This window comes from Ceratotherium simum, chromosome 8 (assembly GCF_057802395.1).
Source record: "Ceratotherium simum simum isolate JZ-2026a chromosome 8, ASM5780239v1, whole genome shotgun sequence".
NCBI classification, from domain to species: Eukaryota; Metazoa; Chordata; class Mammalia; order Perissodactyla; family Rhinocerotidae; genus Ceratotherium; species Ceratotherium simum.
This window is the reverse complement of record NC_141907.1, coordinates 71660012-71685104: the sequence shown is the minus strand read 5'-3', so window position 1 is coordinate 71685104 and position 25093 is coordinate 71660012. Positions and strand designations below refer to the sequence as shown.

Below are 25093 nucleotides of genomic sequence, written 5' to 3'. Positions count from 1 at the left end.
AATATGTTTTTTCACAAATTCTGATACGTTTTGAGTGAAAACGGTTATCCAGATATAACGCTCTTCCTTGTAGAAACAATTCCCTTCTGTATGACCAGATTTTTCCTGGGGCTTGATTATCGCTGTCCTTGAAAGGACAAAATTTCCTCTGTCCTCCAGAAATCGTGCTTAGCTCAAACTAACATGTGATATAGCGGCATTTCTCAGCTGGGAGTGGAACAAGTACTGGCCTTCTCTCCAGGTTCCTTTAACACAGAAAACTACACTTCTTCCCTTGACTGGTGATGGGCAACCATCAAGTTTCAAAGACGCACCTCGACTGCAGGCACTGTCAATTACCTTGTAACTTGGAGAAGAATTTATCAAATTTAGGAAAACACGCGGCAACTAACCCTCCGAGGCCGGCTCAGGAGACAGGGAGAAACTGGGCGAAAGATGGCTTGGGCTAGGCGCCAGAACTAGGAAGCTTCGCTCTCCTCTGGACTTTGGCCCTCCCAGATTTCTGAGCTGGCGAGCAGCCGCTCCGCTGCAGCCCGAGCCAATGGCAGAAGTCCTAACCAAGCCCAGCCCAGCGGAAGGAACGGTCTGGCGTTGTTTCTCTTTATTTATAAGGGAGCCCTTCCGTGCTCTCGTGTTGTTCCCTCTGCTGTTTGACTGAACAACTCTTAGAAGCAATTGAGAGTGATTGGTAAAGGAAGCAAAGCAGACGCTCGCCGCAGCAGAAAGGATGAAATTCTTGCTGGACCAACTACTGCTTCTGCCCTTGCTGATCCTTTTCACCTTAGAGTCTTTCCTGAAGCTTTTTATTCCCAAGAAGAGAAAATCAGTCACGGGAGAAATTGTCCTGGTTACCGGAGCTGGACATGGGATTGGGAGACTGACTGCCTATGAATTTGCCAAACTTAAATGCAAACTGGTTCTGTGGGATATAAATAAGGTAATAGTGCTTACTATGTTTTACTTTCTGGTACCTTTAATCAGTGGACTGGTCTGCGTTTTGCAGGCAACAGCCCTTTACAGCATTTCTGTAAAGTACGTAGAAAAAATTACTATTGCCATTTTATAGGTGGGGGAAAAAACATGGATTAATTAATGTTTCTGTGATCACATGAAAAACGGACCTAGAGAATATAAGATTTCCAGTTACTGCCTATCACTAATTTAACATTATAAATTTATCCTCACTTTTGCCCTGAAAATAATTTGTAAGCTCTTCCTGAACCTGATTTCGCTGATCCCTCTATCTTAATCACATGGAAAAAGTAATCGTTTTAGCTAGTATATTAAAAGAGTAAGAGGTTTGTACCTATTAAGAAAAAAATCCTGGGGCCAGCCCGGTGGCTTAGCGGTTAAGTGCACATGCTCCGCTGCTGGCGGCCAGGGGTTCGGATCCCAGTCGCGCACCGATGCACTGCTTATCAGGCCATGCTGTGGCGGCATCCCACATAAAGTGGAGGAAGATGGGCACCGATGTTAGCTCAGGACCAGTCTTCCTCAGCAAAAAAAGAAGAGGATTGGCATGGATGTTAGCTCAGGGCTGATCTTCCTCACACAAAAAAAAAAAAAAGAAAAAAGAAAAAAATTCTACTTGCACTTACTGAGATAAATGAGTTTAAAAGATTAGACCCAACAGAAAGCAACATTACTCTGCCATAGTAATTGCCAAGAGTAAAATTTTAAAATCATCTTTCAGTTAAAAACAATAAAAAAAAAATTTCAATGTAATGTTTTACTAGAATAGGTGTAGGCTTAAGGAAGAGAGGGGAACTTGGAGTCTTCCCTTTGATTTGGCCAGTGGCAGATGGCCAAAGAGGTTTCCTGAAGGCACTTGATAGCCTGAAACGCCATCCCATACACATTAGTCAACCTCCAATGCTGTGAACAAGAATTCAGGGTATGTGAAGTTAGATGAGAGCTAACCCAGTGAGTGGGTGATTGAAATAGCAATCAACAAATATTTATTGAGTACCTGTTGCCTAGATACTAAGAACACAGTGGCAAACAGGAGATAGGGTCCCATGACCTCAACCTAGTAGGGAAAATAGACATTAAATAATTACATGTGCAATGAAAGATACAAATGAGGCCCAGCCTAGTCTGCTGTGGTCACACTGGAGAGTGTCTGGCGTGGGGGTGTGGTGAGAGTCAGCTGAGCTCTCCACTTCTTCATGGATAACTACTCAACTTCACGGGAACTTCCTAGAGCTTTAGGTTTCTTTTCTGCAAAATGGATAAAATAACAGTACTTACCTTAGAGGGCTGAGAGGATTATACCAAATAATGTACACAAAACATTTAGCACAGTGGCTGGCACATGGTAACTACACTAGAGTGTTAGTTATTATGATTCCTTTCCAAAGTGAAGTTTCAGCCAAAATTCAAAGATGTGTGAGGGTTAGTTTACACATCTAGGTGAATGACTCCCAATGCCAGTGCTGGTTTGTACAAAATTTTCTCTAATCTGGAGCAAAGTGCATTTATCCAACAAATATTTTTGGAGCACTTACTATCTGCCAGGCACTGTTCTAATGCAGAACTGAGAATAAGGCTGTGAGGAAAACACGAACCTCATGAGCTGGGGACGATAAACAAGACATGCTGTATAATAAAATATGTAATTGTTGGATGGTGATAAGTATAAGGAAAAAGTAAAACATGGGAGAGGATAGGGACTCTGTATGGTGGGGAGGGCAGGGGTGGGAGTGTTGATCTTAATCAGAAGGCCTCGCTGAGATGGAGACAGTTGAGTCAAGATCAGAAGAGGCTGTGGGCCGGCCGGTGGCGCAGCGGTTAAGTTCGTGCACTCCACTTTGGCGGCCGGGGTTCACAGGTTCGGATCCCGGGCGCGCACTGACACACCGCTCGTCAAGCCGTTCTGTGGCGGTGTCCCATATAAGGTAGAGGAAGATGGGCACGGATGTCAGCTCAGGGCTGATCTTCCTCACAAAAAATAAACAAATAAAAAAAAGAAGAGGCTGAGGGTACAGTGAGCCCTTCACATATCTCTGCAGAGAGAGATCAGCAAAGCTTGGCACAGAGTGAGGGAAGGGGAAGAAGTAAAATCAAGGTCGAGAATGTATGTTGTCCTGTACAGTAGCTGATAGTAGCCACTAGCCGCTTGTCGCTGTTGAGCATTTGAAATGTAGCTCGTCTGAACTGAGATGTGCTGTAGATGTAAATACCCACGAGATTTCAAAAACTTATTATGAAAAAAAAAGTAGAACATCATATTAATAACTTTTATATGGATTACATGTTGAAATGATAACATTTCATAATAATAGATATTTCAAAATAATATTTTGGATATATTAAGTTAAAATATACTACTACATATTTTTTTAAATGTGGCTACTAGAAAAATTAAAATTAAGTCTGTGACTCACATTATAACAGCGCTGGTCTAGAGACTTAAGGAACAGAGACTCCAGATCCTATTGTTTCTGTAGGCTACTGTCTGTGCTTCCGCTTTTACCGGGGGAGCCACTGGAGGGTTTTGAGCCAGTTTCTGTTGAGTTTCCTCCGGCTGCTGGGTTGTAGGGAGAGCAGTTAGATCACAGTGATAATCCAGATAAGAGACAATGCTGGTTTGTCAGACCACGGTGGTAGCAGCGGAAGTGGTCAGAAAATGATGGATAATGTCGTGTGTTTTTATTACGTTGAATTCGTTTAATTTAAATAATCCATCTTTTGTTTTGAAATTATGTCCTTCCTACTTTGTTGTGGGTGAAATATATATACCTTTAATGAAATTACGACGATAGTTGCTGTGTTCGTCTGTAATGTCCTTATTTGGCTAAATAGGAGATTGGCAGTCCTGCTGCAGTAGATACACCCTAGTCTACTTCTCTTGGAATTGTACAGATTGTTAAATTAGAAGAGTCTGAGAACCACTAACCCTGACTGGGGAGGGAGAGTAGAGTGGAAATTTTGAGCAGTTTGGGCAGCAAAACCTAGAGATGTACAACTCTTGGACTGGTGGAAATGTGGAGAATGAGTGAGAAAGTGAAGTAGAGGTTAAGATTCTTTTAGGATCCAGCTGGTGGGGCGTGGAGGGGCCAGACCAGAGTGTGTGTGTGTGTGTGTGTGTGAGGAAGATCAGCCCTGAGCTAACATCCATGCCAATCCTCCTCTTTTTGCTGAGGAAGACCAGCCCTGAGCTAACATCTATTGCCAATCCTCCTCCTTTTTTTCCCCTTTTTCTCCCCAAAGCCCCAGTAGATAGTCGTATATTATAGTTGCACATCCTTCTAGTTGCTGTATGTGGAACACGGCCTCAGCATGGCCGGACAAGCGGTGCGTTGGTGCGCGCCTGGGATCCAAACCTGGGCCACCAGTAGCGGAGCGCGCGCACTTAACCACTAAGCCACGGGGCCAGCCCCCCCAGATCAGATTCTTTTCACCTAGAGTACAAAGACAAATTGTCTCCAGACAGTTTCTCGGATTAACTCAAGCAGCAAGGAGAGCTGTGTCCAGATCTATCCATCTCAGGATGTCAGGGGCTGACATCTTCATAGTCGTCATAAAGTCTACAAACAAGGATCGTGAATTCAGGGAGGCTTGGTGGTGGCTTCCGCTTTGTTATTCTACTGAGACTGATACCATGAATTATTCATTCTGTTTTATGTAGAAAATCTCGTATTTCTTGACCATTCTCACCTCCATGCCTGGTTAGATAAATTTGGAAAGATAAATTTACAGTAAGTGGTGAGCACGGAATATATATGCAAAGACTGTTTATTGAATAAAAAGGTAACGATGAATAATTGGAAAAAAGTGATGGAAGGAATCAGAAAAACATTTAGATGTGTAGTAATCTAGGTAATGGGCAAAAGGTTTTAGTTGTGGGGATAGAGGGCAAAGAATGGTAAGTAAAAGGGCCGGCCAGGTGGCACAGTGGTTAAGTTCAAGCGCTCTGCTTTGGCAGCCTAGGGTTCACAGGTTCAGATCCCCAGCGCGGACCTACTCACCGCTTATCAAGCCACGCTGTAGAGGCATCCCACATAATAAAGTAGAGGAAGGTGGGCACAGATGTTAGCCCAGGGCCAATCTTCCTCAGCAAAAAAAAAAAAAAAAAAAAAGAATGGTAAGTAAAGGCTCAAGGGGAGCCCATGATTAAAATTTGAGAACTGAATCCAACACATTAGGAAAAAAATTAACAAGAGATATTTTGAAAAATGATGAGCTGTTCCAATGTGCTGAGAAAAATTTTAAGGGAGGAACCTATTCTCTCCCAAAGGTCTGCTTATTTTTTATTTCTTACCAAATGAATATGGAGATGGTCTAAAATTTTTCCTGGTAGAATTTAGAACTTAAATTTGTTGCATAGTTCAGAAGGCGTGGAAAGCAGACCATGGCCCTAAGAAAGGAAGACCAAGGAAATAGGGCAAAAGTTAGACTGCAAAGGAAGATCATCTTTGCCTCTACACACTCTGTCCATTGATAGTTAGACAAAGCCAACCAGTAATAAGCAAATCTCTGAAAATGGGATAAATGGTAAATGGATTTTTATTGTAAAATTTGTTCCAAATAAGGACTGAATTTTATAAAGATGAGACCCAAAGAATCAATATAATATACTTTTTTAAACTTTTTTTTTATTGTGGTAAAATATATATCACATAATTTTCCATTTTAACCAATTTTAAGTGTACAGTTCAATGGCAGTAAGTACATTCACATTGTTAGGCAATGATCTCTACTATCCATTTCCAGAACTTTCATCATCCCAAGCTGAAACTCTGTACCCATTGAACAAATACTCCCCATTCCTCTCTTCCCCAGCCCTTGACAACCACCATTCTACTTTCTGTCTCTGTGAATTTAGCTACTCTCGGTAGCTCATATAACTGGCGTTATACAATATTTGTCCTTTTGTGTTTGGCTTGTCTCACTTAGCTTAATATCCTCAAGGTTCATCCATGTTTTAGCATGTGTCAGAATTCTGTTCCTTTTGAAGGCTGAATGATATTCCATCATATGTAATATTAATAAAATATACTTATAAAGGAAAGTGCTAAAAGCTGCCTGTTAGGTACAGGAGAGCAACATAAGGTTTGCCTGAGATGTTCTGATGTCCCTTGGGGTGTAAGGGCTCCTCATCAGAGTATGCTGCAGTTTGTGTGGGAGATTTCAGTAGAGAGAAAACACCCTGTTTCCTTTTACTGCCGCAATAAGTTCACTACTCAAACTGCTAATTCTTTCCATAGCTGTTCAGACTCAGTTTTTCTGCCAAAGTAATTGCTGTTTACTAGCAGATTTGCACACTAGTGTGAATGTAGTAAGTCTGTCCACTTGTGCATTAGCTGACAATAATTTCTTGGTTTGCAGAGTTCACACACTAAACCTCAATCAAAGGTATCATTTGAGACATTCTTTAAAATAAAAAAGCTACAAAATTGGTCAAAAGCAAGCCAGCAAATAAGCAAAAATAGAAACAAAAAACAAAAACAGAACCCTGTGGTCTGATCCTGAACTTAAGGTGACTCAAAATCGATGCCCCAGATTGGGCTCATCATTCCTTCTCTCAAATCTGCTCTCTCCTTGTGATCTCCATCTGACTTCTCGCAGCACCGTGTTTCTAGTTACCAAAACTAAAAAGCAAGGACGTCAGCTTTGGTTCCTTCCCAACTTCCTCATGCAGAGTCACCAAGTCCTGCTGCTTTTGCCTCCTAAAGATATCATACAGTCACGTGTTGCTTGACGGGGATACCTGAGAAATGTGCCCTTAGGTGATTCTGTCATTGTGCGAACATCACAGAGTGTACTTACACAACCTTAGACGGTATAGCTCACTATACACCTAGGCTCCGTGGTACTAATCTTATGGGACCACCGTCGTACATGTGGTCCGTCGTTGATCGAGACGTCCTTGTGCAGCACACGACTGTATTTTGAAGATTATTCTCTTCTCTACATTCTTTCCAGTAGTGCCACAATTCAAACTGGTATCATCTCTTGCCTGAATCACTGTAACTGCCTCCGAATTTTTCTCTCTTCCTCTAGTGTTGACCCCAAAAATCTGTCCTTTATACGTTAGCAAGAATAGTCAATACATTACACAAACCTGATTCTGTAATTTAATCAGTGGCTCCCCGCTAACTGTTTGGGTAAAACTTAATATGACATATGATGTCCTTTAACCTGGACTCCTGCTGGCCTTGAACTTAGTGACTCCGCAGCACCAATCTGGTAGTGCTTCCCCACAGAACCTTTCTCCCGTCCGAGCCTGTGCTTATACTCTGCCTGGTATGCCCTTTCCCCTCTTTACCTGGCTGTTCTGTTCACCCTTAAGACCGAACTCAGGTGCCTCTTCTTCTAGAATTGTATTGCTTGCCCCTCCACTGTGTTTCCATAACTCTCTGAATATAGCTCTGTTATACTTAGCGCAGCATATTAGTTAGAACCATATAAAGCCAATATCCAATCCCTTATTCCAAAATAATAATTTCTTATGGTCCTCCCTAAATATTATACTTATTTTATGTTTCATTTTACTACACTGTGACATCTCTGAGCTTATTATTTATCTCTTATTATTATTTAACTCTGAGCTTATCATTTATTTTGTTTTTGCAGCCAGAATATGATGTCCATGCATATCTTTTAGTGACACAGAAAAAAAGCTTAACGTTATTTTTTAAAGCCTGATATGGAATACACACACATACATGCATGCATTCACAAAGTGTGTAAAATTCATGAATACAAAACTGGTATTTTAAGACTTTTATCTTCTTTAAAAAAGCTTGCTTTAAATTCAATTCCAAATAACAGAAGCAAGTCAGAGTACTGAGAGCGACATGTAGTACCTAAATCCCGGTCAAAAATATGTGTCAGTTAAATTCTTGCCCAATTCTAGTTCAAAGAATCTGACTCCCTTTAATTATTTTCAGCTGTTGATATAACGTGCTCATGTCATTTATTTTATTCTCCTTGCCCTCTTTGTTGCTTTTCCTAGCATGGAATTGAAGAAACAGCTGCTGAATGCAGGAGACTGGGCGCAAAGGCTCATGCCTTTGTGGTGGACTGCAGCAACCGAGAAGATATTTACAGCTCTGCCAAGAAGGTGGGATTTTACATTTGCTTAGACTCATATCGTGTCAGAGCTGGGAGGGAGTCTGGAGATGACCCAGTCATGATGCAGACAAAGCAACACAAGTTTTGTGATCACTAGGTAGGGGCAGACCTAGAACTGAGATCTGAGGCCCAGACTTTGGTGTGTTCTGGAATCTTCCAGGGAGCTTGTCAAAGAATAAGCACCCCAGAGGTTTTTTTTCTGTAAGGTCGAGGGCTGGTCCAGGAATCTGCATGTTTTGTACCCTACGCACTCACACCTCACCGATCTGATTCTTTTTTTAATTTTTATTCTCCCAGCTAAAAAGTGGTTTCATTCCTTTGAAGAATCTTGCAAGGTAGCTTGACTAGACAGCAGGCAGGACAGTCCAGTGCCTCCGGTGGGGGGCCCAGGGTCTTCCACTTGCCTGTCTTTTGGTCCAGCAGGTAGGCATTTGGATTGATGGTGGAGTGAGTCCTTTTTTTGAACATCGCTGGCTGTGGTGACACCTCCACATACAAACACCCTGCCGTCTCCAACGGAGCATATAGCATGGGACTCATCCAAGGGGCAGCTGTTGGGCAAGAGAGGCTGTGAGATGGTCATCTTGTTGGCCTTTATCTTCTGCAGGTTCATTTCCATGCTGTGTGGCTGTGCACACAGAGGATGTTGTCTTTATAAAAAGAGAGCAGGGGCCAGTGATTGAACTCATTGGGGAAGGTGATACTCTGGACTGCTTCCCCAGTTTTGGTGTCAAAGCAGTCCGGCACCCCGAGATGGAGCTCTTCACCAAGCACTGCCCAGTGACAACGTACAGGTTCCGGTTACTCTTGGTAATCATGGCTGTGGCATCCATAGGGATGCTCATCTTCCCTGCCAGGTGCCAGGCCTCCTTGCACTCATCATAATGATAGATGTTAGGGACATACTGCCTTGTGGCAATGCTCCCACCCACTGAGTACACTGTCCCCTGACAGGTCACCATGGTGTGGAAGACAAGCCTAATTGGCAGGTCAGGCAACTTGGTCCAGGAGTTGTCATCCATATCATACCGCCAAGCTGTTTTCAGCCCTGAAATCTGGTCAGTGGTGCCACCAGAGATGTAGATGTAGCAACCAGCAGAGGTGACACTAAGTGCTACTGCCTGATAGGGCATCTCTGAGAGCTTCCAGGTTGTCCTGGATGATGTAGGCAAACACTCCATCACTGAACTTGCCCTGGGCCTTCTGGCCACCTAGGATGACCACCGAATCAAGCAGGGCCCCTTTCCGCTGGTAGCTCAGCAGGCTGGATGGCCTCTCCTGCTTTCGTTCCACAAGGACACTCTCAATCAGGGTTGCGTGGGCTGAATTGTTCTTCGTGCCCCTCAACTCGTTGCTGGCAAACATCAGCGTCCTGTTGGAAATGGCATTGAGATTGATGTAGTAGAAGAACTTCGTGAAATACTTCTCCTGCTCATCCTTCCAGAAGTACACCCAATTTATGAGTGCACTGAGAGCCTGGTCCTCGTTGAGCACATACAAGTTTTCATCTTGAAGCAGGCAGCCAACGATGACAGGTGGACAGCACATGAAGTCCTCAGGCATGGAGCCCTCAGGACTGGCCCAGTAGTGGAAGTTGTCACGAATGCCAGAGTAGGCCAAGTCCGATACCTCTTTGAGTCCAAACATCTCAGCCAAGAAGAGGTAGCGCAAGCAGTTGACAGGGCTAATTGATTTAATCAGGAAGTCATTGCAGTGGATTCAAAGGCGTGCTGTGTTTTGTTTTGTTTTGTTGGTGAGGAAGATTGGCCCTTAGCTAACATCTGTTGCCGACCTTCCTCTTTTTGCTGAGGAAGATTGGCCCTGAGCTAACATCTGTGCCCATCTTCCTCTATTTTGTATGTGGGACGCTGCCACAGCATGGCTTGATGGGCAGTGCATAGGTCCATACCCAGGATTCGAACCTGTGAACCCTGGGCCGCCAAAGCAGAGTGTGTAAACTTAACCACTACGCCACTTGGCCGGCCCCCAAAGGTGTGTTGTGTTGAAATACTGGGCCCCACGAAGCAGCTCCTCCATGTTTTGCTCCATGATCACCACCTTGCTGCTGTAGAAGTAGACCAGGAGCTGGTCCACCATGGCCAGACTCAGGTAGTTAGGGTCAAGGGTGATAAACAGTTCATCAGTGGTCTTCACATCATTGCTAGAGATGAGGCTCTTCACTACTGGAGAGACAGCAGACAGCCCATTGCTGTGTGCAAAAAAGACATAGTGGTCCACAGTGAAGGCCATGTCCTCGTACTCTGCATTTCCTCTGTTCGTTCAGTTTCTGCAGCATGAAGCTGTCATAGTTTTTCTCAGTGAATTTGCATTTCGTGTTGCTTCTTGCTGGCTGAGACAGAAGATCAGCGGCAGGTACTGGAGAAAAGACTTTCTCAGGCCACTGGGATTCAGACTGATGGCTGTTTGCAGAGCAGTTGGTTGGGGAGGAGTCGAGGGTAGGAGAGAGGATGATGTCATAGAGTGTATGAGGTCATCACAATGAAGGTGCCCCTGAGGCCTTTCTCTGATGGCTCCAGCCTGCCAAGGCCAGATACCCTATCAGAACCTAGTGCCCAGGGTGCAGAGCACAGGAGGAAACTCAGAGATGGGTTGTGCCTGCCACCTGGGACCTTCAAACCTCAGTTCAAGGCTGCGTCTGGAATGTCAGAGCAGGTTGGGCAGGGGGTGGTGTAAGGAAGGATAAGGGACAGGCTGCTCCTGCCCCCTGGGCGCCCGCCCGGAGAGGCCCATGGCCCGGAGGGCTGAGGCGGCCGCAGGTGACGGGCTTGCGGGCGTGGCGGCAGCGGGGAGCGCAAGGGCCGAGCTCAGCAGGGCCCCAGGCTGGGAGACGACGACTGGGGCTGGAAGTGCCCGGCAGCTGCAGCGGTGACGCGGCAGGTGCTCGCTGGGCCCTGGCTGGCGGCAGCCCATCTGATTCTGATGTGGGTAATCCTTGGATGACACTGCAGAATCACTGACAGAGTCTTCTGAAGCCTAGTCAAAGAACTGAATTAGGAAATTAGGATAAACCTAACTGTTTCTCAGGCTTTGAAGGTAGATAGATCTATTTCTATGAAGCACCATTTGCCTCTTTTATATCCAGATGAGATGTGCTGTGTATAATGGGGCTTCACTCTGAACACCTTCATACATGCACTCGCTAACTAAATACTATAATGGCAGGAAGGTCACTAGACTTAACTGGCCAAGTTCTTTAAAATACACATTCCTGGCCCTCACCCCTGGACATTCTGATTCAGTCTGGTATGAGGATTCTGATTCAACCAGACTTGAGAAAATCTTTGTTTAGGGAATTTTAGATTTGGAACATTTTAACTTCTATCTTTAGATTGTAATCTTTTATTTTAAATTGATATCTCTTTATTATTGGTGAGACCTGAGCTAAGTCAAAAGAAAAGTAGAAACTACCCAGGCCACTGGTGGGAAATGGCTTTCCTGGAGGCAGGCACAGTAAGAGCAAGGCCTATAGGTAAGAAACATCTGTATTTAACAATAAGTATTTTACTTGAATTAGCAGTGATTCTCCTTCATGGAGATGAGTGCTCTTCTGGTTAATACTCGCTGTATCACCTTGGGCAAGTTACTTAACCTCTCTGTGCCTCGCTTTCCTCGATTATAAAATGGGGGTCAAAGCAGTAGGGTTGTTATGAGGTTAAGTGAATTAATGATATAAGGTTCTTTTTTTTTTTTTTTTTTGGTGAGATCAGCCCTGTGCTAACATCTGCCAATCCTCCTCTTTTTTTGCTGAGGAAGACTGGCCTTGGGCTAACATCCGTGCCCATCTTTCTCTACTTTATATGGGATGCCACCAGAGCATGGCTCGACAAGCAGTGTGTCGGTGCGCGCCCAGGATCCGAACCGGCGAACCCTGGGCCACCGCAGCAGAGCGCACGCACTTAACCGCTTGCGCCACCCAGCCGGCCCTGGATGTAAGGTTCTTAGAACAGTACCTGGCACTCAGGAGTCACTTTGTAAGAATTAGTTATTAGTTTTATAATAGAAACACCAATATTATCTATATAATTTCGTTATTAACCATTGTTAACAGGATTTACTAGCCCAACATCTTTAGTTACCTAAAAGGAAAACATTTGTTTCCAGACTCATCTGGGAGCAGGCTTTTCTGGAAAAGATAATTTTATTATTTGGACCTATTCCATGTATTTTAACCATAGTGTTTTTACTGAAATTGTTCTAAGATAAACCATATGCTTAAACAGAGTACATACAATGACATGTGATTATCAGATATTTTGAAAAGGTATTTTGATATGGCTGTTTTGGTATCAGGACAATTTTATGCACCCAAACCATTAAACTCCCAGCTTGCTTTCGTTATTAAGAAATGTGCAGGGGCCAGCACAGTGGCCTAGTGGTTACGTTCGGCACGCTCCGCTGTGCCAGCCTGGGTTCTGTTCCCAGGCAGAGACTTACACTACTCATCAGCGGCCATGCTGTGGCAGCGACCCACATACAAAGTAGAGGAAGATTAGCAACAGATGTTAGCTCAGCAAAAAAAAAATACAACGGTGCAAACCATTCATTTACACTCTGGAGAGACAATAGGTAATGATGGGGAGCTCAAGGTTGAAGGAAGGGTCAAGAGTGTCTGGGCAAATTCTTTGGCAATATAAAACAGTAATTTATATTTTGAGTCACATTATTAATTTGGAGGCATGACAGCAATGTCATCGATTCAACCGTATAAAGTGTCCTGTTATTTTCAATAACTTAGGGGGATTATTCTGAACAAGAGTTTTCATATCGTACTAGAGATGTGGCTATAGGTACAAATAGTGTTCATCAAGGGCCAGATAACTTAGTTTGACTCTTTAATAATCTAAATACAACCTGAAATTCAGTTCTGGCTGACGCACCTCCAGCAATGGCACACTGATGTCCTACTGGAGTGTTGATGCCCCTTCCCCCAGCTTTCTTTCTGTTTGAGGTTTGAGGTTTATCTTGAGCTCTGAGGTCAGAGGATCTGGCTTGTGACCTTGGGCAAGAGACAGCCATTCTATGTTTCATGTTTCTCATCTTTAAAATGAGCATACTGAGTTGCTACCTCATAGAATTGTTGTGCGAATTAAATGTAATAAATAATGAAATCCTGTAAAATCCATAGCACAATGAAAGGCTTTAATTCCACTATTTCCACCTCACCCTCAGTCTCCCAACACTGCAGCACTGTCTAAATAATGGTAACTTTATTAATAGAACCTAGATTTTATTTGGAACACAGTGTATAACAAAATGCACTGTAACTCGAAGGGCCATCCACCAAGAAGCCTAGTTACTCAAAGAACCATAAAAATATCATATAAGTTGGTTCTAGCGTTACTAGCCCCTAAGCCTGCTGTCACCTGGTGGAGAAAGGTTGGTGAGCAATAGACGAAGTGACCTCAAAAATAAAGAAATAGAAGATATGGCCAGCTTAATAGTGTAATCAGTTTTACATAGTTCCCTATAATAGTCTCTGCATTTGCCCATTAATTTTTTTTCTTGCTTACCTTTTAAAGCAGTATTTAGAGAATACAAGCTGCGTATTTGTCACCGGTTATGTTTTTGTTAACCAACTGCCTCTTGGGCTGTAAGCAATAGAGCAAAGTCAAGAGACTAAATTGCAAAAGAAAATTTCTACCTAGTAGACTTACAGGCAGGCCTATTTTGAAATTAAGTACCTAAAAGTAAAAGGTTTTTGTGTGTGTTGGCATATAGATTATGTAACTACTTTTTTTCCATATCTAATAGAAAAACACGTGCTTTTTTAATAGTCATTGCATGCAAACCTACCGTCATACCTCTTAATAATGCAGATTTTATTTTATTTTATTTTATTTTTTAAGGTGAAGGCAGAATTAGGAGATGTTAGTATTTTAGTAAATAATGCTGGTGTAATCTACACATCGGATTTGTTTGCTACACAAGACCCTCAGATTGAAAAGACTTTTGAAGTTAATATACTTGCACATTTCTGGGTAAGTAGGATTTCTTTTATAAAAACATTCCCTTTTGTAAAACCTGAAGATTAAGTTTAAAGTAGAGCTTTCAGCAGACATAAGGACGCATCAAATCAATACTCAAGTTTTCTCCAGGTACCAGGGATAACATTATACAGAGAGATCATTTTTCATACTACAACCAAATCCCATCAATCATTCTTCCTCCTTGCTCAAAAATATTAATAATAATAATTAATAATAATAGTAAATTTCAGGTGTTATACATGTTTTAATTCTAAGCTAGATTCTCACATCTCTGTGTGATCCTGTTTAGAGATGAAGGAAGGGATTAGGGATCATCTGAGTCATCTACCATGATTCTATAAAAGGTGAACCCAGTTTACTTTCAGAGTCTCATGAAACTCAAGCCTCGTGTTATTTCCTGGCCCCCAAATTGCAAACTTTATTATGAACTTCACCATTCAAGGTCTTAAATAATATATAAAGAGAGATAATGAGAGAGAGAGAGTTTTTGAAGAGTCTATTGCCCAAATTGCCAGTTGCTAAAAGGGTCCCTCAAACTTTTCTTGGATGTGAATTTGGGATGAATAATCTCAAAAGAATATTGAGGTTGGTGAAAATGCAGTATTATTTTACATTAATATTCCCAAATTATTGACATCCGTCTTTCTATTTTTTTGACTTATGAGTTTGCCTGTCTTTCTGCCTTTGTTAATATGTAGGATATCGTCTTGTTTGTTTCTGAATCCCCAGCAATTAGTAAGTGCTCAATAAATATTTATTGCATGACTCATTCCGTGACTACTGGAAGATTGCTGTTCACTTCAGTATTTTGATGACATAACTGAACTATTTTCTAACAATTTCACATTAAATGTAAATATTTTTGATAACCCTAGATTCTTATACCTACTCAATATATGAGATGATAGAAGACATCAGTGACAAAAGGTAGAGGATCTGGGGACATGAGAAGTTAACAATTTAAATGGCATGGTTTTCAAAGCTCTCGGTATCCATTGTTGTGCTTAGTTTTTCTAATCTGGGCATCCTATCCAGTTGCCTTATGTTGCCACATTTGGCAGTTAATTTAGGTTTTTTCATTTATGCCAAGCACAATGTTATCAAAATATACCTTTCGTTGGAAATATTTCCAATGGGTCTATGAATAAGAAATAATTATATTTTTTTCTCTCTTAATAAAAACTATTTCTAGACTACAAAGGCATTTCTTCCAGCGATGATGAATAATAATCATGGCCATATTGTCACTGTGGCTTCAGCAGCCGGGCATACTGGGGTTGCCTACTTACTGGCTTATTGGTACGTGAACATGTGTTTCCTTTTTTGGTTCCTACGTTTAACTTATGTGTGATTTCTTTCCCTGTCTAATGAGGACTACTGTTAAATGATGATAGACTCGAAGTCGCTGAAATTGGCAGAAAGAGTTGCACCAAGTCTTGTACAACAGCATTATCAATCATTGATCCCCTCCTAGGATGACCGTTCTAGAGGTGGCTGCAGGGAAATTATCCAGTTAGAAGCCAACTGCTTAAAGCATTTCTCATCCCTTTTAAGCAGCAAGGAATTACAAAACAAGAGCAATATTTTTATACCATATTAATAATTTTTAATAAAGTAATTTTGCGGAAACAAAACAATGTAAAAAGAGAGTATAATCTGGGATTCTAAACGTTAAAATCATCCAAACAATGGAATTATTGTAAAAAAAATTTTAGTAGTTATCCATTTAAAAACCCACGCCACTGTAATAACTGAAGAACTTACTCTAGTAAGCAGGGCAAGGTAATGGTGTGCTCCACTGTAATTCTATAAAGAATGGGTCAGGGGCCAGCCCCGTGGCGTCGTGGTTAAGTGCGCGCGCTCCGCTGCTAGAGGCCGGGGTTTGGATCCCCGGCGTGCACTGACGCACCGCTTGTCAGGCCATGCTGTGATGGCGTCCCATATACAGTGGAGGAATGTGGGCGCAGATGTTAGCCCAGGGCCAGTCTTCCTCAGCAAAAAGAGGAGGATTGGCATGGATGTTAGCTCAGGGCTGATCTTCCTCACAAAAAGAAAAAAAAAGAACGGATCAGCAAGGCCACTGTAGCCAAGGTGATCCTACTGGTTGCACACACTCTAACAGTTCTTGGTTGTTTTTGTATTTTAGCAAATAACTCTTAAAATGTTGAATTACAAGTGTGCAAATAAATATGCATACAAATAATGCTCAAATTTGTTTCCTACTATTCTACTCTTTTGGAATTAAGTATCTAAATTCTAGAAAGAGAGAGAGAAAGAAAGAATGAAAATATAGATGAAGAAAAAAAAACAAAATAAAAATCACTTGTCTTGCCATTACCTGAGAACAACCATCTGTAGGTGTGGTTAGAGTCAAAAGGGTTAGTATGTATCCTTGCTAACTTGTTTGCTCTTTCTGTTCATCTCTATTTCCTTTCTTTCTCTCTTAGTTTCCTTTCTTGTTTGCTTGCTTGCTTTCTCTCTCTCCCTCCCTCCCTCTCGCTTGCCCTCGCTCTCACTAGCTCTTGCTCTGGCTCTCGCTCTCTTTCTTTCTTTCACACATACTTGTTTTCTAATAGTTTTAAAAATAAATATAGAGTTGGCTTGAGTTTCTAAAAAAAGAGGAAATACCTGCTGCTGCGGTCACAGAGCAGACCTCTGGTGTCCAGATTGCCAATTGTCTCTCTGAGAGCCAGTTTAAGTTCGGCAGTTAGCCTCTAACTGTCAAGGGCTAATACAATTTGGCATTTATTCCGCTTCCTCAATGAAAGGTAGCTACAGGTGCTGCTCTCAGGTTGTCAGATGACATTCCACTCCCTGCTGGATTCTGTCTTAGTCCCCAGGCACGGAGTTAAGCAAAGAGGTTCAGAGAATCCAGCAGGGCTGTGAACCATGTCACACTTCCTCCTTCTCTTGCCATAGTAAATACTGTAGCTCTTTTGATTCTGATTGATTCTAATCCACTGAGTGTTTAGCAGTGAAAACCAAGAGAGAACATGCTTTGTGTGAGAAACAAATTTATTTTGGTGACTAGTGATGGTGCTTTCTGCAGAAAGGTTCTCATCAAGCATTGTCAAAGCGGAAACGACACACACAGATATGCAGATTGTGCACTACACAATTCTAGAGTACAGAGTTCACATCCAGGTCCTTTTAGATTAAAGAGATTTTCCAGCAGTTGGCAGTAAAGTAACTTGAGAAGAGTGGCTTTTTCTAATTCACACAAAGGCACCATTTGTGCTAAAGGCAGGGTTGTAACCACACGAGTGGTTTGTACACGTCCAGCTTTGGGACAGATTTGCGGTTTGCTTGCCCTTGCACAACTCCTCTTTGGATCCTCAGCTCTCACTGGCCTAAGCTGCTGTAGTCTGTGATCCTTAGTGACCACAGTTAGCTTCAGTTCAGTTGATTCTGGGTTTTGCTCAGCATCTGATCAAGGTAGAACTTTCACAGAGACACACTGAAGACTTCTCCCAGCAGAGACCAATGTTTCTCAGTTGTTGTTATTAACAATTGGGCAACTAAACTGAGACACTACTTTTTAAAACATAAACTTTTTAATTGAAGTATAACATACATTTAAAAAATGCAGAAATTATAAGTGTACAGCTCAATGGGTTACCACAAAGTGAACACTTCCATTTCCCGTTCATGTAGTTAAAAAATAGATTAACACAACCCCAGAAGCTCCTTTTGGAACTCTTCCCAATCCACCAATCCTTCTTTCCTTCCCGAAGGTAACGCCTATATTGACTTGCAACACCATACATTAATTTTGCCTATTTTTGATCTTATATACATGGAATCACACTATGTTTGTGAGATTTATCCATGTTGTTGTTGGTAGCTGTAGGTTAATCATTTTCATGCCTGTATAGTATTACATCATGTGACTAGACAATAATTTATTTATCCATACTACTAGTTAGGAACACTTGGGTTATTTCCAGGGTAGGATTCTTATAAATAATGATGTTATGAATCTTGACTCAATCACTTACTAACTTGGTGTGACCTTTGGCAAATTACTCAACTTCTTTATGCTTCATTTCTTTCATTCATAAAATAGGCTAATAATAGCAACAAACTAACCCATCAGGATGCTGTAAAGTTTAAATCATATAATGTAATGCACTTAGCATAGAATCTGGAATCCTGCAAATATTCAATAATAGGAGGGTGCCTGTTGGTATCACATTCCAATTCCACTTCCCTATATTCACGCAAAACGGGAAGGTCCCACCTCTCATTTAGCTTCCAGAATGCTCTGCCCCAGTGGAACTAATCCTATACGCTCTGGCTCCTGATTGTTAGAATGAAATGAGAGGGGACCTAGAATTACCTGGTTCTTTTCCCTGTAATCCAGCCCTCAGCTGTCACTGTCCTGAGTTGCTGCAGCCATAGCAAAGGAAATCTATTACAGCTCTAATCACCTATATTAGAAAAAAAAAATTTCAGTTTCTTTTGGAGTTACAGTTCAACAGTTTTAATGATTAAAGTGAAAAACAGAAGATGAAAGAACTGGATTCACGGTGAGGGAGGTTAATCTTTTGATTCTAAAATATTTTTTGCTGCTTGCTAAGTGTTTTGTCCAAAAGTATCTTTGATTTTAAAAAGAAAACAATTAGGTGCCATGAAACTCTGGCTAACATATCTTGTCAACTCAAATGGCCAATTTATAAGCATGAAAGTTACCAATATGGGAGGACATGAAAAAATGGAGTCCTATCATTAGCTTGTAATGAAATGTTATTTAAAAGAATAATTTGAAATAAGAAATATTAATAAGAAGAAATTTGATGTAATGTTACAAAGTGCAGAAAAAAATCCACTCACTTTTAGCTTTCTTTTTTTTTTTTATGAGGAAGACCAGCCCTGAGCTAACATCCATGCCAATCCTCCTCTTTTTGCTGAGGAATATTGGTCCTGGGCTAACGTCCGTGCCCATCTTCCTCCACTTTACATGGGACACTGCCACAGCATGGCTTGACAAACGGTGCGTCGGTGCACGCCTGGGATCCAAACCTGTGAACCCCGGGCCGCCACAGCGGAGTGCGCGCGCTTAACTGCTGAGCCACCGGGCTAGCCCCCATCTTCCTCTATTTTATGTGGGATGCCTGCCACAGGATGGCTTGATAAGCGGTGCATAGGTCCACTCCCAGGATCCAAACTGCAAACCCCAGGCCGCTGAAGCAGAGTGCGCAAAGTTAACCACTATGCCACCGGGCCAGCCCCGCTGTTGGTATTTTTGTTTTGTAAATTTTCTGCTAATGTCCTTTAGCCATTTACTCATTAGAGTATTGTCTTATTCGTTTATAAAAGTTGCCATATATTAACCCTTATCCTTGTCTTATATGTTGCAGATGCTTTACCAGTTTGTCATTTGCCTCTTAACTTGATTGGGAGCTAATTAATAAAGTTTAGAGTATATCATACAGAGGCCTGGCTCATTGCCCTGATTTAAAGCCTGATGCTACTACTTTGTTTTGTGTCTTGGGCAAGTTCTATAACCCCCTGTGCCTCAGTTTCCTTTTTGGTAAATGGGGATCATAATAGTATCTATTTTATAGAGTTGTGAGGATTAAATTAAATAATGCATCTGAATGACTGAGGACAGTCTCTGGCATATAGTAATCCATTTTAGATATGCTTTTTTTTGTTTGTGTTGTTTTTCAATGTACAGAAGATTTACATTTTATATAATTGAATCTGGCAATCTTTGTTTTAAGCCTTCAATCTATGTCTAAGCTTTAAAAAAAAAAGGGTGAAAGAAAACTTTCCACAGCTTTTTATTTTCCAAAGCACAGGTTAATTGGCAAGATCTTAGAGCTACTTTGTATAACTGCTAATCCATACAGACTTATAGGAAAACAATCTATCTGGCAATTAATGCCACTTAATTGTACACTTAACAATGGTTGAAATGGCAAATTTTATGTTATAAATATTTTTGCACAATTTAAAAAAATTAATAATATAATATTCCCAAAACCATTGAATTGTACAATTTAAATGGGTGAATTATATGATATGTGAATTTATGGCTCAATAAAGCTTTTTTTTTTTTTAAAAAAACACCTAACTGGGAAAGTAATGTCCATTTAGAATATGATTAACGTCCCTTCTCTGTGACAACAAGAATTGCTTTGCATTTTGATTCGTTCATTTGACACATATTTATTGAGCACCCATTATAGGGCAAACACTGGGCCAGGCCCTGGGGGTGCATTGAAGACCAACACAGTTGTGGAGCTGGTAGTAAAAGGTATGGGGGACAAACGTTAAAAATTCACCCAAGGGCTGGCCTGGTGGCATTGTGGTTAAGTTTGCGCGCTCTGCTTTGACAGCCCAGGGTTCGCAGGTTTAGATCCCGGGCGCAGACCTACATACGGCTTATCAAGCCATGCTGTGGTGGCGTCCCATATAAAGTAGAGGAAGATGGGCAGGGATGTTAGCCCAGGGCTAGTCTTCCTCAGCAAAAAAGAGGAGGATTGGCATCAGATGTTAGCTCAGGGCTAATCTTCCTCACCAAAAAAAAAAAAAAAAAAAATTCACCCAAATGAATATTTAATTACAAATCCAAAACATGCTGTTATGGAAACTGAATATTACTATATAATGGGGAAATAATTTAAATTAGGGGTCAGGAAAGGCCTCTTTGAGGAAGTCAAGCTGAGACTTAAAGGAAGACTAGGGCTTATCTAGGAGAATTTTCCAATGAATTCCGTGAACATATTATAGTAAATAATGAACAGCCTTTAGTGACATTAAATTTTATGGAAACGGCAACAACAAAAACAAACACCCTAACAATTTTCCTAAGACGTTTACACCTACTCAGTTCTCACTCTGATCACTGATGCTGGGATGCAGTAAATGTTCTATGCCAGTGCTCTGTGGACTTTGGTGTGCCTAGATACTTTCCTGAGAATCGCAGGTTCTGATTCAGTCCGTCTGGGCTGGGCCCTGAGATTCAGGTGCTGGCCGTGCTGCCTGGCAGAGAACAAAGGAAACAGACATCTGAATTCAATAGATGCGGCAGCTTTCTTGAATTATTTTGTGACCTCTCTCTGTTTATTTTCAGTTCAAGCAAGTTTGCTGCTGTTGGATTTCATAGAGCTTTGACGGAAGAACTGGCTGCCTTAGAAAGAACCGGAGTCAAAACAACATGCCTCTGCCCTAATTTCATAAACACTGGCTTCATCAAAAACCCAAGTACCAAGTAAGTGGAGACAGAAATGGTGAAAAAAGGATTGGTGATTGCTATGATTATCAGCCATTGTGTGGGTTTCCCTAAGTATTTTAATCTTTAAAATATCTGATATTGGATGCCCTTAGCTCATCTCAGTTTCAGCTTCTATAGATTGTGGGAAAACAGGTGGAGAGATAGAGAGGGAGAGAATTGTATATAAATAAAAATATGAATGATAGGGTGAACTTGCTTATCCTCCCTTTTTTCTTCCCCTAAGCAGTGGTTCTCAGACTTAAGTAAACATGCATTTCACCAGGAGTGCTTGGGAACCATGTAGGGTCCTACCCCCAGAGGTGTTGATTCATTGTGTTTGGTTGGGATAGAGTAGTGGTGGGGAAGGGGGCCTGGATCTCTATGTTTAACAAGCACCATATTATAATAATATCATATATATAATATAATAAGAAGTCATTGATAAAGATAACCCAGGACCACAATGTGAAAAACAGTTTCCTTTGGTAATCTAGAGATTATCCTCCATAATGAGTACCAGACCATAGTCTTTCCTTGGTTAAAAAATAAAATTATAGGGGCCAGCCCGGTGGCGTAGTGGTTAAGTGCGCGCGCTCTGCTGCAGCAGCCCAGGGTTCGAAGGTTGGGATCCCAGGCGTGCACTGACGCACCGCTTGTCAGGCCATGCTGTGGCAGCATCCCATAGAAAGTGGAGGAAGATGAGCACGGATGTTAGCCCAGGGCCAATCTTCCTCAGCAAAAAGAGGAGGATTGGCAACAGATGTTAGCTCAGGGCTAATCTTACTCACCAAAAAAATAAAATAAAATAAAATTATAAAAGACGAGCTCTGAGGTTAATTTTAATGTTTCCTCTCTTTGGAAATAACTTTAATGTCTTTGTAAACATGATGCAAACTTTTTTTTTAATTCTAATATAGAGAATAATATAAATAAGAAAGTTTCTTTTAAAATTTCCTTAATGGGCTGGCCCAGTGGCTCAAGCGGTTAGGTACCTGTGCTCTGCTGCGGTGGCCCCGGGGTTCGCAGGTTCGGATCGCAGGCGTGCACCACGCACTGCTTGTCATGCCATGCTGTGGCGGCGTCCCATATAAAGTGGAGGAAGATGGGCACAGATGTTAGCTCAAGGCCAATCTTCTTCTGCAAAAAAAAAGAGAGAGAAGGATTAGTATTGGATGTTAACTCAGGGCTGATGTTCCTCACAAAAAAAAAAATAAAAATAAAAAAAATAAAATTTCCTTAAAACTCTCTGTCCAGTAGAAACTACTCTTAACATTTTGATGAACATCCTTCTAGACATCTCTCTATGTACAGGTTAAATGTCTAAATTTTATATAACTGGCATATATTACACATGGGGTTCTGGAAGCTGTAAGTAAACTGCTGACTTCCCTCAGCATTATGATTATAGACAACAATACAATATTATACATTTCAAAGTTGCTAAGAAGCTAGATCTTAATTGTTCCCACTACAAAAAAAGAAATAATTATGTGACGTGAGAGATGTTATTAGCTAATGCTATGGTGGTAATCATATTGCAATATATGAATGTGTCAAACCAACACGTTGTCACCTTAAACTTACACAATGTGATATGTCAGTTATATCTCAATGAAAATAAATAAATCAATTACTTTTTTTAAAAAAGAGTTCACTAAAACTGAAAGGTGTCAAAGGAAGAGGTGAGTACCATCACCAAGGATAAAATTTGCCAATTTCTTACATTATTTCCAGGATTTAGATCACTGAAATAAGATTTCATTCAGACTGTCTTTCAGCAGTTAAAAACAGACACTATATTTTTTAAAATTATGATTCAATTTTTTACCCTTGCCCCAGGACAGGGCGCCACCTTCACGTGGGCAAGGGTGCCCTCTCCTGGCAAAGCTGTACTAGTACAATTAAAAAATAACTGAGAAGGTTGCTGTGGGGGAAAAGAGGAAATAGAAGCTGGCATGATTCCAGCCTAATCACAGGACTATAATCCAGCTAAGGAAGGGTCTGGGGCTTGGTCCTGCCATGTGAACCCCTTTGAAGAGTAGCTGATACTAGAGTGGACACCAAAGGTGAAGCTGGTTTTAATCTAGAAACTTAGTTCTTCTAATTAGATGACAGAGAGATCCTACTCTCGTTTATATTTTGGACACTAAATATAATCTGTAATTTTCTTAGACCTCATGACAATACTTTGCTTAGCGAGATCAAGTAACTTGCCCATAAGTTGCAGAACTGAGATTCAGACCAAACATTTTCCTTTTTACACAGGGGACAGCCTTTATGAAATAAGGAAGCTGAACCAACCTCTAAATGATTGATTCAAAATAATTTGTATCATATTAATGTTGGAACTTAAATTCTTTTTTAAAGCACATCAAAGATGTAGCTTATTGATTCTTATATTTACACATCTAACACACTGCAAAGAAAAGGATTTACTGTAAAGGTTATAATGCAGCATTAATCTGAGTTCATTGGAATTAAGTGTAATCAGGTGTTTTGAGTAATTTTTTTTGACAGGTAAGAGTTATTTTTGTTAAAAAAAAAAAACTTGGATATCAAGAAATTGTTTTATTAAAAGCATTTATTGAAGGCCTACTAAATACACAGTACCCCACTAGGTCTAGCACCTTACATAAATGACCTCTAATCTCTAATCCAGGAGGGCTAGATTTGGCCCAGGGCATAGTTTGCCTACTTCTGCTCTAATCCTTGTAACAATTCTGCAAGGTAAGTCTTACTATGCCTATTTTATGACAAAGAAACTGAAACTTGGAAAAGTAAAGAAAATTGCCCAAGGTCACACGGCCCCATAGTGGCAGAATGGAATTCCTTCCTAGTTCGCTGACTCCAAATGCCCTACTCTTCCTAGCTTTATTTTTTAACATAAATTTTTAATTGAAGCTTCTTTCCTGAGAATCATCATTTTAAAAATGTATATTAAATATTTCATTGGAGATATCTTTATTGCTTTTCTGATAATGTATGATGATCATAATCAAAATTTAAATGATATAGAGAAAAGCCCCTTCAAAGATGCTACTCTTCCAGAGATAACTTTATTGAAAAATTAGATTTCCAATTTAAGAGGCTATAGTTCTTAATTTAATGCATTTCTTTTTCTGGTGCATGGAAACATACATACTATTCTGGAAGCTGCCTTTTTGACTTAACAATATGCTGTTGTCAGCTTTCTGTGTTGATACATAAGGAGCTACCTTACTTTATTCTTTTTAATGTTAGCCTAACAAGCTTTGGATGTACGTCTTCTCTGTGGATGGACATTTAGATCTTTAGTCTTTCATTATTGTAATACATGCATATTCTTGTTTGTGTGTGCTTATACACGTGTAGACATATGTGTTGTGTGTTTACATATTCATATATGTGTATATATGTACATGTATGTATTTATATAGTGTGTGTGTGCATGTGTATCTTTGCTCACTTTTCCAGCTATTTTATGATTCTTTTTTTGAAACACAATTGCTGAATCAAAGAGTAGGAACTTATTTACCTTTGGTACATTTATTAGATTACGCTCCAGAAGGATTGTCCTAATTTATCCTCCCGTCAGCAGGAGGTCAAGTGCCCATTCCCCTCACCTTTGCCAGCTTTCAATATTAGCACACTTTTAATTTTTGCCAATATGATAGGGAAAAAAACAGTACTTCAATGTTATATTAATGTATTTTTGGTCATTAGAAAGGTTGATAATCCTCTTTTCATATTTAATAAGTCCTGTTATCTTGTCTACTCCACTCTGCTTATACAGATCAGACTGCGC

General features: G+C 40.8%; 1 protein-coding gene and 1 pseudogene across 2 annotated transcripts in view; one reads left to right on the top strand and one right to left on the bottom strand.

The window, feature by feature from the left end:
- The first annotated feature begins 644 nt into the window (after positions 1 to 644).
- Positions 645 to 25093, top strand: part of HSD17B11 (hydroxysteroid 17-beta dehydrogenase 11) — a 33697-nt gene continuing 9248 nt past the window's right edge. For both annotated transcript variants that reach the window (XR_015552944.1, XM_004430929.2), the window contains exons 1-5: positions 645 to 937; positions 7961 to 8068; positions 13947 to 14078; positions 15280 to 15386; positions 21169 to 21306. Coding sequence is in view for 1 of the 2 variants with exons in the window: in XM_004430929.2 (XP_004430986.1) it covers positions 728 to 937; positions 7961 to 8068; positions 13947 to 14078; positions 15280 to 15386; positions 21169 to 21306 (695 nt within the window). In the remaining variant the exon portion in view is untranslated. The remainder of the gene's footprint in view (positions 938 to 7960; positions 8069 to 13946; positions 14079 to 15279; positions 15387 to 21168; positions 21307 to 25093) is intronic.
- Positions 8377 to 13899, bottom strand: LOC106801864 (calicin-like; annotated as a pseudogene).